This window comes from Arvicanthis niloticus, chromosome 7, assembly GCF_011762505.2.
Source record: "Arvicanthis niloticus isolate mArvNil1 chromosome 7, mArvNil1.pat.X, whole genome shotgun sequence".
NCBI classification, from domain to species: domain Eukaryota; kingdom Metazoa; phylum Chordata; class Mammalia; order Rodentia; family Muridae; genus Arvicanthis; species Arvicanthis niloticus.
In genome coordinates, this window is record NC_047664.1 from 32,078,102 (window position 1) to 32,091,344 (window position 13,243).

The window sequence follows — 13,243 nt, forward strand, 5'->3', positions numbered from 1 at the left end:
GATCAGCCCTGAAAAAAACATACAAGTAATATATAAAATGAGCAGGTTAGATTTATATACTTAGGGGTGTGTGTGTGTGTGTGTGTGTGTGTGTGTGTGTGTGTGTGTGAGAGAGAGAGAGAGAGAGAGAGAGAGAGAGAGAGAGAGAGAGAGAGAGAGAGAGAGAGCAAAAAGGCAGTCTAGCAGTGGTGGTCCTTCCTTTAAAAAAAAAAAAATCCAGCACTCAGGAGGCAGAGTTAAGCAGATCTCTGTGAGTTCGAGGCCAGCCTGGTCTACAGAGGGAGAAAAAGAAACTGTCTTCAAAACAAACAAACAAACAAAAAAAACCATACATGAATTTGAATGAGACCAAGGTGGGAGGGGTTGGAGAAAGGAAGGAAAAGGGGAGAAATGTATCTTATAGTATTATAAGCCGGAAAAAAGTTTATATTATTAAAAAATATGTACTAATAAATTCTCCCCGAGAATGTATGTGTGCTGTGCTTCTCTTAAGAAAAGTGTTGAAACAATTTAGACACGAAGGTGGTCATGTGCATTCGCTGTGCCCACAGCAGCTATTGGAAGAGAGATCCCAGTGACCATCAAACCTTACAACATTGCCTTCATTTCTTCAATGATTACTGTTGCTGTCCAGACAGAACGGTTAGAGAATGGTGTCTGCCCATTTTGAGGCAGCATATTGAGAAATTTGATGACTGTATAGATTTTGATTTTGAAGTAAATGAGAACCATGGAAAATTATAGAAGAGATAGACATCCCTTGTAATTCAATTATGTGAGGCAAACTACCTCACCTCTCCTCCTCCTTTTCCTCTTCCTCTTCCTCTTCCTCTTCCTCCTCTTCCTTACCCACATCCTTTTTTCTCTAGTGGGGAACTGAGCCCAGGACCTAGAACACACTCTCACGGAATACACCTCCATCCCTAAAGGTCCCACTGTGGTACCAGATACAGTAAAACTGTTGTTGCTGCTTCATTGTTTTGTTTTTTTATTGTTTTGTTGCTTTTTGCTGTTTCATTGTTGTTTGTTGTTTTTTACTTAAAAATGACCTTAAAAGTGTGCCCTGCCCTGGGGTGGCAGATAACAGCCCACCCTGCTATTCTTCACAAAGCCATGGTAGTTTAATACCCCATCTCCTTTAGCACGCCACTGTTGATCTCTGACCTTTTAGGACAAGCTCGCCCTTGAGGAAACAGCCTTCTAGCTGCCTAGTGCTCCTCTGCCCAGGATGTGTCTCAGGGGGAACTTGCCATTGGCTCATTGCCTGTAATATGCTAATGAAGTGCAGGGAAAGCTCCCTACTCTGGCTCCTCGGGAGGGAGGGCCTGCCCTGCCTCTATCAGGACCCTTCTGCGGCCATTCACCAGCACACTCAGCAGAGTCAGAAGACCCCATGGGAGCAGGTTGCCTGAAAATGGACTGGAGGGTACTCACCACAGCCTGGGTGCTATTCTCCTTAGAGCACCCCACTCCAGGAATCAGCTCAACCAACTGTGAGTTTCAGTTCTTTCATAATCTTAGCAGTGCACCCCCAATCCCATGCTGCACCACCCACAATTTACTACAATTTATCTAGACACTAGTGTTTGATGCTCTATGCATGTTGGGATCCTGAGGTTGCCTGGTACTGGGGAATGGTACTGTAAAAGATGCAGAACATCCAAAGATAGGCAATGGGAGACATCTACAGGCTATCTCTAAGAACAGAGCAAAAATCAGTGCTGGCAATTTTGCTGCCTATGAAAGAACACAACAGCCTGTGCATTACTTATGAGTAAGAAGTGGAGTGATGGTGGACCACTTTTGGTACCTTCACTGCAAGCTTGGTTTAAAAGCAAATGTTAGCCAAGGGATAATACTAGTCAGAATCTGGGCTTCATCCCTGGGATGCAAAGCTGACTGCTCCTGCAATCATCCTTCTGGAGCTATCTTCCCTGTATTTTTTGTTGGGCACTTATCATAACTGCAAATGTGTTATTGCCCAGGTCTGAAGGGGGTGTTAAATGCCAACCACAGCATCCTAGCATAGAAGAACTGTGTCTTGGGAAGTGCTTGTGCCTTTGAAACAGCAGGTGTTCTGCATTCATTATACTGTGAATTGTATATATAAATGTTTGCCATTTTGTTTAGACTATTCTTCAGGAAATGCTACTTGCTCTCGAATATTCATCTATCCTTTGCGTTGTATACATTTCAAATACCTTAACCTTTTTGTGCAGTAAGAAGGACCCCCAAAGTTATTATCTAGTTCCAAAGTAGTATATTGAATCTGAGCACCAAATCTCTGGTTTTCAAGAACGCTTTAAAAGGTATGGCTCTTGCTCCAAGCTTAGAAAAGACCAATGGGAATTGGGTAGCTGTTTTCATTTTGCGTCTTCCAGAAGATTCTCTTGGGACTCATTCCAGCAGGGTTTCTGTCCTTACATTCTAATTGCATGCAAAGAAATGAAGCCATCCCTTCTTTTCCTCATCTCTTCCCTTAACAAGAGCATCTAGGACCTGCCAGGCCTTTGCTGGCTCCTCAGTGAAGAGCTGAGGTATGGGCGAAGAGCTGAGGTATGGGCTTTTCAAGGGATTGTTTTTAGAAGCCACTGCATTAATCACATCCAGAGTGTTGGTACCTGAAGTAGTCTTTAGGGTGTCACCTGGTCTTCGCTAGCTAGTTTAATCTCAACTTGTTTTCAACATGGGTGGGACATACCTCTGGCCTGCACTATGGGTTTTCCTCTGTGCTCTGCTCCATACCACACTAGTAAGTGCTCAGCAGATCCCAGGCCACAGGGAATCAGGCTGACAGTGTGGGAAACCAGCAACTCCACTCTTTAGCCAGAGTGGCCAGTTTAAGAACACAGCCACCGCATGACTGTAAGAGAGAGAGAGAGAGAGAGAGAGAGAGAGAGAGAGAGAGAGAGAGAGAGAGAGAGAGAGAGAGAGAGAGACCAAGTACAGGCTGCCAGGTGGCTCTGTGGCAATGGCCATTTCCTGCTCACTGTAGTTGAGTCACAGTATCATTGTCTAATGATGGGGCAGCTAATTCTTCATTTTACCTCAAATCAGACTGGTTATGTATTCACATTCTTCACTCCTGTCACTACTGGAGCCTTTGGTTAGCAATGAGGGTGCCACAGTCTTCCAATTTGTCATCTTCGTTACATCTGGTCTTCCAAAAGGGCAAAGGTGGTTGCCTGCCAGCGGGGGCTCAGTGGCAGGTGTCTTCACTCTGGGACTCACTTTAGTCTTGAGGTGTTAGATCTGGCACAAAGCATCTTCCTTTAGCGGTGGGGTGTTGGAGAAAGAAAACTTTGTTTGCTTATAAACAATTGCAAATTGAACCCTACTCATTCCTTGGAAACAAAAATCCACTTTGAGTCACTAACTAAGCTGCAGGGTACACAACCAACACAGAAGGGGAGAGAAGAAGGGAGGGAGGGAGGGAGGATTAAAGACCACCACCAGCTCTTCTTGGAAAGATAAGACACCAGTGTCAACAGACAGGCCTGCTTACTCAGCCTTGAATTGAAACAGCTCCCAGCAAACACAGGATACAAGTAGATTTGCCAACCCAACAGGCCCTTCCCCCACCCCCCCATGGTTCCTTCCCTTTCCCATCTGAAAAGGAGCTTTGTACAGGAAAAGCATCCCCACCCTGCAGATTAATACTTTCCTTTTGAAGTCAGTACAAACTTACAGACAGTTCTAGAAGGAAAGACTTCCTAATTTCCTGAGTCAGACAAAGTAGACTCTCTTTGGTGGTTGAGAAGTTTCTGTAAATTAGATTTAGGAGAACAACCCAACACTTTCATAAACAAGAAGAGGTCGCTTTATAACCACAGTGGATCTGGTCCCTGCTTCTGAATGGCAAACTAGAAAACTAGATGACACATATCCAGAACAATTGATCCTCTGGGTCCCCAAGAGAAAGGGTACCATGAGAGGTAACACAGAGGAGCCCAGGATGCTCCCCACTGAGTCTGCATAACAGAGATGCTTCTGGATGGTATACTGCCCCTGGGGTGCCTAGGCTTATTGGCTGTGACTTTTGCTAACAGGTTTCTCTCACTTCTTCTGCAGTAGCTTGAGAACAGTCCTTGATCTGTTCCATGCAGTCACACAAAGTCCCCACCTACCTAAGCATGTCTCCTAAGGAGAGAGTGGAGACATAAAGATTTCTGATTATTAAAGTATTGTTGCAGTATATCTCTTTCTCCATGTGTACCCCATGGGAGTTCTCACTACAGAGATTAGAAGTCTCAAGTGCCACCTGTATCTTCCAGTGAATGTGGCAGGAAGCTGGTGTACTTATTGTTGTAACCAGAACCAGCTAGCGCAACCCATGGCTGAGGCAAAGGCCAAGGACACTTCTGAGGACCAGAAAAGGTGAGCTGACTTGGGTGGGGATCATGTGCTGAACTGTAAACTCTGCCTTCAAATGTTTCTTTCAAAAGAAGTTGGGTTTGGTTTAGATTTACTTATTTTATGTATATGAATGTTTTTCCTATATGCATATATGTGTATATGTGGTGCCTGCAGAGGTCAGAAGAAGACATCACGTCCTCTGGAATTGGAGTTACAGATGAATCTGAGCCACCGTGTGTGAGTGTTGAGAAATGAGCTCTGTCCACTGCAAGGGCAACAAGTGCTCCTTCCTTCTCAGTCATTTCTCATGCCTCTCACAATGAATGGCTTGGATGTGAACTGCCCCAGCCAAAGTCTCATCTGGTGGCATTATTTGGGGGAGCTTTTGGAAACTAGGAGATGGGACCTAGCTGAAGGGAACAGGTCACTGGGAACACATTCTTGAGGCCACTGTATCTCATCCCTATGAATAGTGTTTGTTAGATATTTTGTCACAGTGACAAAAAAAAAAAAAAAAAAGCAGGTAAGACAACTCTTACTATCCATTCTTACATCAATGGAAGAAAAGCAGGGTGATTTTGAAGGAGTTCCCTGAATTAAATACCTGTCGATACCAGAAGGATTTTAAGCTGACTATTGTCTTTACACTAGGTCAGGGTGTGCCTGTGATGTGCCAAAGACTGGCCCAAAAGAGCTGGATGTAAATTTAGAAAAGTCTGGAGTCTGTCTATCTTTCTCAGCAGTGCTGCAGAGGGGTCTGAGCTCTGCCGTGGCATCCTGGCTGCTCATGTCCCAGGCTCCGTACCCTGAAGGAGGTTCTGAGCTGGCTAAGACAGAGAGGGAGATAGACACAAGCTACTCTTGCTTTCTCAACTGAAGCAGCAGATGCTGCTGAGAATGCATTTATCGCTAAGGCATTTGAGAGATCTCCAAGGGCCTCTTTCATCCCTGAGCAATGCACATCACTCTTCCTCCCAACCCAACAAGAGATGCGTGCTGTTGGCAAAGGACAGATGCTGCATGTCAAGAGTGCAGCAGAGCCTCTTATTCCAATCACTCCCCACTCTCTTCTCGTGTAGCATACTAGTATTGTTCCAAGGACCAGTGCTACCTTAAACTCATTGCTGGTAGCAAGATGTGGCACAAACATCTCCCATACACCTTTTCCAAGGTCTGAACCAATCAATCTGGTCTGGCCTTAGGACACAGATGTCCACTGGCATGGCATGTGGGGTGGCTACAGTGTAGACTTTGCAGATGGCTGGGACTCTGTCGCTCTTCTGAGTCAGATTGAACATGTCCCAAATTCCAGTGTGGGACCCAGGCAGGACACTTCTCATCCCCAGTGTTCTTATCCCCAAATCTGAGTACACTTGTTGTCCTGTCTGTCTACCTCATCAAGTCACTGCAGACAAGAGGTGAAGGAGCATCCAGAGGAATGGTTTGCCTGCCTTTAACTCACCGTCTGCTTCTGTATCCAGGACACGCTTTCACCAAGGACACCAAGAGGCAAGAACAATGGGGCTGTTCTTGTTGCTATTTGGAAATGCCTTTGTTTATCGTCACTGCTGCCAAAGATTGTTCAATTTGGCTGCATATTTTTTCCCATAGCTCTTTAAAATTACCTGCCCTTTTCTTCCAAAGTCCTCCTCTGCTGACTTGCTTGTAATCAGGAACTCCAAGAAGTTTACTCCTTTGCTGTGGGTAGCAAGTAGGCTGTCCCTCAGCTTGGACTGTGGTTTCTGCACAATGGACAGAAGTTAGGAGCCCGTTTGCACAGTCATCTGCCCTCAAGCATGCTGCAGACCTTCGAGTCTGCAGTGTGGTTTGCTGGTTCCAAGGCTGTCTTCTTGTTCATGCTTCCATTTTTTGACCTTTGAAAGGTGAATGTAGGTAGGAGTGGACACCATTACCCTTGGAATTACTCAGTAGTTTAACTGAGGCCATCCTCACCTGCTGTCTCTCTTTATCTTTACCATATAGTCTGGCCAACCTCTTTTAGGTTCTTGGGCCTCTCTTTGCCTACATAATGTTCTCGTCTGCCCCCTGGTGGTAGCTACGTGGTTATTGCTTCAAGAACCAAGCTTATGAAAATTGGATAGAACTACTCAGGTGGTTTTGTTTGTTTGTTTGTTTGTTTTTTGGTTTTTGTTTTGTTTTTGTTTTGTTTTGTTTTGTCTTCATATAGAAATTAAAATACATGTGTTGTGCATCCTCTACATTCCATAGACACCCAATAAAAGTAAAAGACCCTATCGATTTAAATGGGTAAAAAAAATCCTACAGAGTTGAACACAGTTTTTACAGAAGTAGAATCCAGCACCAGAGGATCATGCTAAAAGTCTAAACTGTAATGAAACAGCACAGGCAGCCCTTTCTGGAATGGCAATCCCAGCACCAGTCTTGTGATGCAGGCTCCTTTCTTCTTCATTGAATTAGAGGAAGAATGAGAAGGAAGAAAAATGGAAGGAAAAGGAAGATGGGGAGGGGGAGTGGGATGAGGATGAGGTGGTAGAGGATGAGGAGTGGGAGGATGAAGGGGAGGAGGAGACAGGGAGGAGAGGGAAGGAAACAGGCAAGAGGTGCTGCTGTTTATGCATAGGCACCACATTTCACAAGAGCTGGGAGGTGAACAATGATTTTTCATTGCTCCATTGCAACCCTGTTTTGTGGCTAGCAACCAGTGTGGACATGAAACCCAAATAACACCATCAACTGTCAGTGTCAAACCCAGAACCCACAGTCTAGTTCCACGTCAATTCATCCACTGCTCTTGGATTGTTTTGGACAGTCACAGTTAGGTCAGGTGTTGAAGAGTCATGGTCTGAAGGGCAAGGACCAAAGCCTCTGGAGAAGCCACTGGGGAGTATGCCGGGAGGTCTTTGAAGTAGAACCAGATGCAGCTTTTGCTACCTCCAGAACCAGTATGAATGCTGGTTCAGTGTGAATGCTGGCTATTCCACTTGCCAATGGTGCCAGCATTTCCAAGTCAATGTATCTCCCTCCACTTCCAGGATCTTACTGTATAAAGTAACTATACCCAACCCCCGGGTTTGCCTTTAGTTACTATAACCAAAGACCTGAAACAATCATCCAATAGCGACCAAAGATATATGTGAACTTATCTTGGATCCATTCAGCCCATATGAGTTGGCCTTGCTGATTTAGACCTACAGAGAAGCAATACCTGAGGGTCACAAGGCGTGACAGAGCAGAACCATCACTCATGGCCTAGAGATGGAGAAAGAGGTCCACAGGTCCCACAATCCTCCCAGGAGGTCAGATCTCCCTGTGTTCTACCTCTTAAAAGTCCTATCACCTCTCAATATCACCCCTCTGGGGACCAAGCTCTTTATATACAGGCCTCTGGGAAATCACAGCATGATCTGAGCTTTTTTAGAGATTAAACCAGAGGATAACAATAGTGTAAGGTTCACATGGGCGATGAAATCCCAGTTTCAGGGACTGGAGAACAGCCAGAGAGGCAGGATGTGAGATGCAGAGGAGGAATCCCAAAGCCCAGGACTGAGCTTGAGTGCCAGCTCCTTCCATCAGAGCAGGAAGCCAGACCCAGACTTCTGCATCAGCCTGATGGGAGTTGAATTTAGTTAACTAGAAACAGCCTCCAAACTTGAAACCAAAGCGCAAAAGCCACAGAAGTAACTCTGCCTGTGTGACAGTCACTCGGTGTCTGATGAAACTGTGACAGAAATATGGACGTGGATGAGAAATAGCACGGCACTGTGCACAGTGCAGGACTAATTCCTCTATTTATTCCCATGCATAGGTGTCTCCAGCTCGTTTGCTCTGTTTCCTCAAGTGGCGATACCCGAACTGGGGCCGGGGAGGAGTGTCTTCGATTTTGTAGTTGCAGCCTCAGAGCCTTCTGCAGTAGAGTGCTGGCTGGTAAGGCCTAAAGAAGGGGGCAAAGCCGCCACAGCCAGGCCACAGGCACCCACGTGTTGACAATGTTCTATTTCACACACCATGTGCCCAGCATCCTGTCAGGTGGTTTGCAGCTGGTGTTGGATCCTGGCTTCTCTGCTCAGCCCATTATCAAATGCAGATTGAAGGCATAGAAACAGGTTTCTTGTCCATCCTCAAAGGGTCCCTGCTGGGTCCACAGATAAAATGACATATGATAGATGAATAGAGGGGAAGCCTACAGATCCAATGCAAGTTTTATGTGGCTCAGAAGCCCACAGAGGAAAATGAAGACAAAGAGTAGTCGTGAGTTAGATGGATCCTGGTAAGCTGGGAGAGACTGTGACAGGGCCAGGCCTGGGCTCTAGCAGTTTATCAGGCAGAGAAGCAACTAAGAAGATAGGTGCTAGGTTTACAGTGACTTCCTCAGCCTTCAACTTCCTGTCCTTGGTAAGAATGTCACATTGTTCTTAAAGACTGCTCGTGTGGGAATTCCACCCGAAACAGAATCAAGTCACAGAGAGCTTGTCCTTGAAACGGTCCTATGCCAGGGTTGTACACTTTTAATCCCTTCCCTGGGCCTCACTCCGTATGTTCTGCCTCGGGAAAGATTCGGGGGCCACACATGAAGAGGCCCTGAGTCTGCAGTGAAATCATAAGAGATCCGTGACTGACTGACTGACTGACTGACTGGGGGCTGTGGTTTCGAGACCTGGACTCCCTGGCCCCAGGACTCTTTCAACAAGGAGAATTGTCCCACTGTTCCTATTGTTGTTTGGGTGCTTCAGATGGAACTCAGTTTCACACATGCCAGGCGGGAACTGTGCCACTGAGCCATACCCACAACTGTCAATATTATAGCATATTATTTATATCATTATCGTTGCTGTTGGTTTTTTGAGTCAGGGTCTTGCCTCTTGCTGTGTAGCACAGTTTGGTCTCAAATTTGTGAGCTTTCTGCCTCTGCCCCCTAAGTGCTAGGGTTGCAGGCATGTGTCACCACCCTAAATGTTTATGTGTATTGTTGCTGAAGACTGAACCCAGGGCCAGGGCCTGTATATGCTGGACAAGCACTTTGCCACTGAGTTCCCTCCCAGCTGGGCCGCCAAGAACTTAGTTACCAACATCTGTTAAGGAAAGGCATGAGCACCTGGGCCTTTACAACTAACTGACAGGAAGAGCTGGCATGTCACGGGCATTTCCTCTGAAATTGTAAAACTCATTGCTTTTAAAGTTCTTCATATCAGTGAATGGTATGGCCCCAACTGAGAACAGGCCAGTTCTTTACCTGTTTGGAGCACAGGAACTTGGTGACAGATCAGAGAAATAAGACCTTTTGCTATTCTGGCTCAGTCCAGTTTTTGTAAATATTTTCCGGGGGAACATGAGCAGTGCCCGAAGCTGTTTCATACCTGAGTGGTCCGCATGGTTGATTGATGAGGCTCAGTCCACACAGACAAAACAGAATGCTTGGCGACATGACCTCAGGCTATTTCCCTTCAGATTGTGTTAATACATCGGACTCTTCAATGTGAACAGAAGCATCAGCCAAGATGTTTAAATTAGATTTGACATTGCCCTAGAAAGTTGAAAACTTGGGGACACTGACTGCCTGTGTCCTTGCCCAGAGGAGCTATGATGACCACAGGATTTGCACCTGGGTTCCTGTCAAAATGGTCTCATCCCCTTCTGAATTGTCTGTAAACCCAACTACTCTGCTGTCCAGCTCTCTAGCCTCAGCTTCTTGCACAACTCACAGGACACAGCATCAGATTTAGCACATCCTGAGGACTAGGGTTCTTCATAGGAGCCCCTTAAGGAGACTTAGACTCATGCTTATCTGTCTCTGCTCTCATCTTCGGGCAAATGGGCAACCTCAGAATGAATTTTTCTCCTTTCTAGAGATCCAGGCTAACCCAGAGCTCTGTGTGAGTGATGAGCAGGGCAGCTGTTCTTCATATGCTCCAAAAGGGACAGCACAAGACCCAGAGCCACAGAAGCCATCTTCACCAGCTCCCTCGGACAAGGTGCACCTTACACTGGGCCATTTAGACCTTTCCTCCTGAGAACAATGGGGGGGTGGGGGTTGGGGACAGTTACAGCTCCAAATGCCCCTGAATTGAGTTTCCCAGGTACCAATCACAGCATGTGTGCTTGAGCAGAGGAAGTACAAATTTAAGTTTTAGAGCCTTCATTCTGTCATGAGAAAGACAAGAAGGCAGAAGAACCTATGTCTTGCCTCAGGCAAAGGGTATGGGAGTGCTACCCTCTCACACCTCAGGGGCAGAGTCTGTCAGTCTGTCTTCCTCACTGCCCTCCGGAGAGAGGACAGTGCCTGGCACACAGGGATGGAGGCTGCTGTTGTTTAATGAGTAATACTCCTTTCCCTGAGTCCTCTCACACTTTTTTTTTCCTTCTAGAATGTTCTGAACACAAGTAGTGAAGAACGGCTAAGCTTTATTAACAGAGAATCGCAAGCTCCTCCAGGTTGGGATGAAAGTACTAACAGGTAGGTCATGAAAGCCCAGGCAGTCCAGAGTGTCAGACTATACAGATGGCATGGGAGTCATGAGGAATGTCTCAGATGCCAAGACCAGGGTCAGTTCTGCCAGCCCAAAGTAGATTTGAACCTCTCGGCACTGAAAGAAAAGAATGCATTTTTTTTCTTAGACCAGGTTATATAGTAAACTTAACCCTGAATGTTGGGAGTCACACAAGGTGGTGCCAGGTAAGTATCCTCAGGTCACTACTGTTAACTCTAGTCATGAGCATGCTATGCCAGAAACACAGATGGGCAAACGCATCACACCTTCCCACAATACTAAAACTCCCTGAGTTATAATAAATCCACGAGCTAAGTTGGTTTTGGCTGCATTCTGCTAAGTAGTCCTGGTTTGCTTGAAAGCTAGCTGAGGCAAACACAGGTTCTTTTACTCCAGTCTCAATAGCTAATATTTAACTCTCAAGTGTTGTGCAACACACAGTAATTATATCTCTACACATGTAGGTCATAGAATGTTTATAAAGGATTAAAGGGGCTGCAGTAGGATTCATGGATTTCAGAGAGGCCTTCCTGGTGATAGGCAGAAAGTTGTTGGGGATGCAGAACCGCTGCAGGGATCAGGTGTCAGGTGGAGACTGGAGACACTGCGTCCTAGCACAGCTGCAGGGTTGCAGGGCTGTGAGGCCTCAGAACTGAGGCCAGCTGCAGAGGCTCAGGGCCATGGAGGCTATGGGCAAGGTGTGGAATGAGATCCAGAGAGATGGAAGCTTGTCTCAGCTGTGGTGGAGACCAAGACAAACTAAAGCCCCACGGACAGCCAGGAGCTTTCTGCCTGTTGGTCCCGTGATGCTCGCAGTGGGTATTCAGATAGCAGGTTACTAGCAGGGAGGGTGTCCCCATTGCAGTGTAAGGTTCCTCTTCCTGCTGGGGTCCAGGGAAGAATGTGGCAACCGTGCTGAGTCTGGTGTGTTTTGTAAGTTCTAAGCTGGCTTGCTTGCTTGCTTCCTTCCTTTCCTTTTTTTTTTTTTTTTTTTTTTTTTTAATTGTTTCTTCTTTCCTTTATTTATCTTTTTATTATGTCTCCCTTTTTATATAAATTGTGCATATCTCACAGAGGTCAAGTCTTTATTATTATTATTAATTATTATTATTATATAGTAGTAGTAGTGCTTGCATGTGCATATGCACATGCGCACACACACGCGCACACACACATGATGTCTATAAGTGTGGACACTTGAAAGATCTGGTGGAGGTGTGGAAATCAACTTTCAGAAGCGGGTTCTTTCCTTTCACTATATTTATGCTGCTTCTATCTGCTTCTCTATATCCAGGCTAGAAGGCCTGCGGGTTCCTTATGATTCTTCCATCTCCACCTTGCATCCTTGCTCTAGACGCACTGGCGTTACAAATACAGGCGACTGTTTCTAGATTTTCCTAGGTTCTAGGGTTTGAACTCAAGTCATCTAGCTCCCATGGCCATCCTTTTTACCTGCTGAGCTTTGTAGCCACCTCGTGGGCCTTTTCCTGATATGGTTGGGATTTACCCATGCGCTCATAGCTGCCAAGCTGCTTTGATAAATTTCTTTCTTCTTTCTTTCTTTCTTTTTTTTTTTTTTGGTTTGGTTTTTTGAGACAAGGTTTTTTCTCTGTGTAGCCCTGGCTATCCTGGAACTCACTCTGTAGACCAGGCTGGCCTCGAATTCAGAAATCTGCCTGCCTCTGCTTCCCAAGTGCTGGGATTAAAGGCGTGCACCACCACGCCTTTACTTTGTTACATTTAGGAACAGGCCATGTATCAGTCTGTGCCTCAGGATGGCACCAGAGAAGTAAGTGGTGGTGTCTGCACGAATAGTCATTCTGTGTCTGCATTTGCACTCAAAAGGGAGCCAGATGCTGCTTGTAAAATGGAGTCTCTCTGGGTTAACGCTGCCTGAAAGCTCCTGCTGTATATACTGTGTTGTAGCTTAGAACAAGTCCTGGTGTGATTGGTACGGGATTGATTGTGTCCTCAGTGGGGTACGTGAGTGCAGCTCCTGGAGTTGGAAACAAGACCATTAATGGGACCTTGAGGACGTGGTGCTTTGTGAAATGAGCCAGTTGAAAAAGGCAAATGTGTTTGTTCTGTTCTTAGTATCCAAGTCTCAGCCACGAATACAAAAGGAGACAAGGGGTGGCCAAGGGATGGGGTGGCAGTGGGGAGAATCTGGAGGTTGTTTCAGGGCTTTTAGAGTTCCATAGGAAGTAAAAATCGTGGATATTGGTGGCATGGCACTGTGAATATACTTAGGATTGTTTAACTCCTCATTAAACACATTAACCATGTATAGTTTATGGGTTTTGGCTTTCTTTCATCCTTCCTTCTTTCCTTCCTTCCATCCTTCCTTCCTGTCTTCTTTCCTTCCTTCCTGTCTACCTTTCTTCCTATCATCCTGTCTTTCCTTCTCTCTTTCTATCTTT

At 45.8% G+C, this 13,243-nt stretch overlaps 1 protein-coding gene across 4 annotated transcripts in view; it reads left to right on the forward strand.

Annotated features, from left to right (window-relative positions):
• The first annotated feature begins 1,316 nt into the window (after positions 1-1,316).
• Positions 1,317-13,243, forward strand: part of Pkd1l1 (polycystin 1 like 1, transient receptor potential channel interacting) — a 126,512-nt gene continuing 114,585 nt past the window's right edge. For all 4 annotated transcript variants that reach the window (XM_076938139.1, XM_076938140.1, XM_076938138.1 and 1 more), the window contains exons 1-5: positions 1,317-1,493; positions 4,275-4,377; positions 8,144-8,262; positions 10,183-10,307; positions 10,701-10,789. In XM_076938139.1, the coding sequence (XP_076794254.1) occupies positions 1,394-1,493; positions 4,275-4,377; positions 8,144-8,262; positions 10,183-10,307; positions 10,701-10,789 (536 nt within the window). In that variant the 5' untranslated portion in view covers positions 1,317-1,393. The remainder of the gene's footprint in view (positions 1,494-4,274; positions 4,378-8,143; positions 8,263-10,182; positions 10,308-10,700; positions 10,790-13,243) is intronic.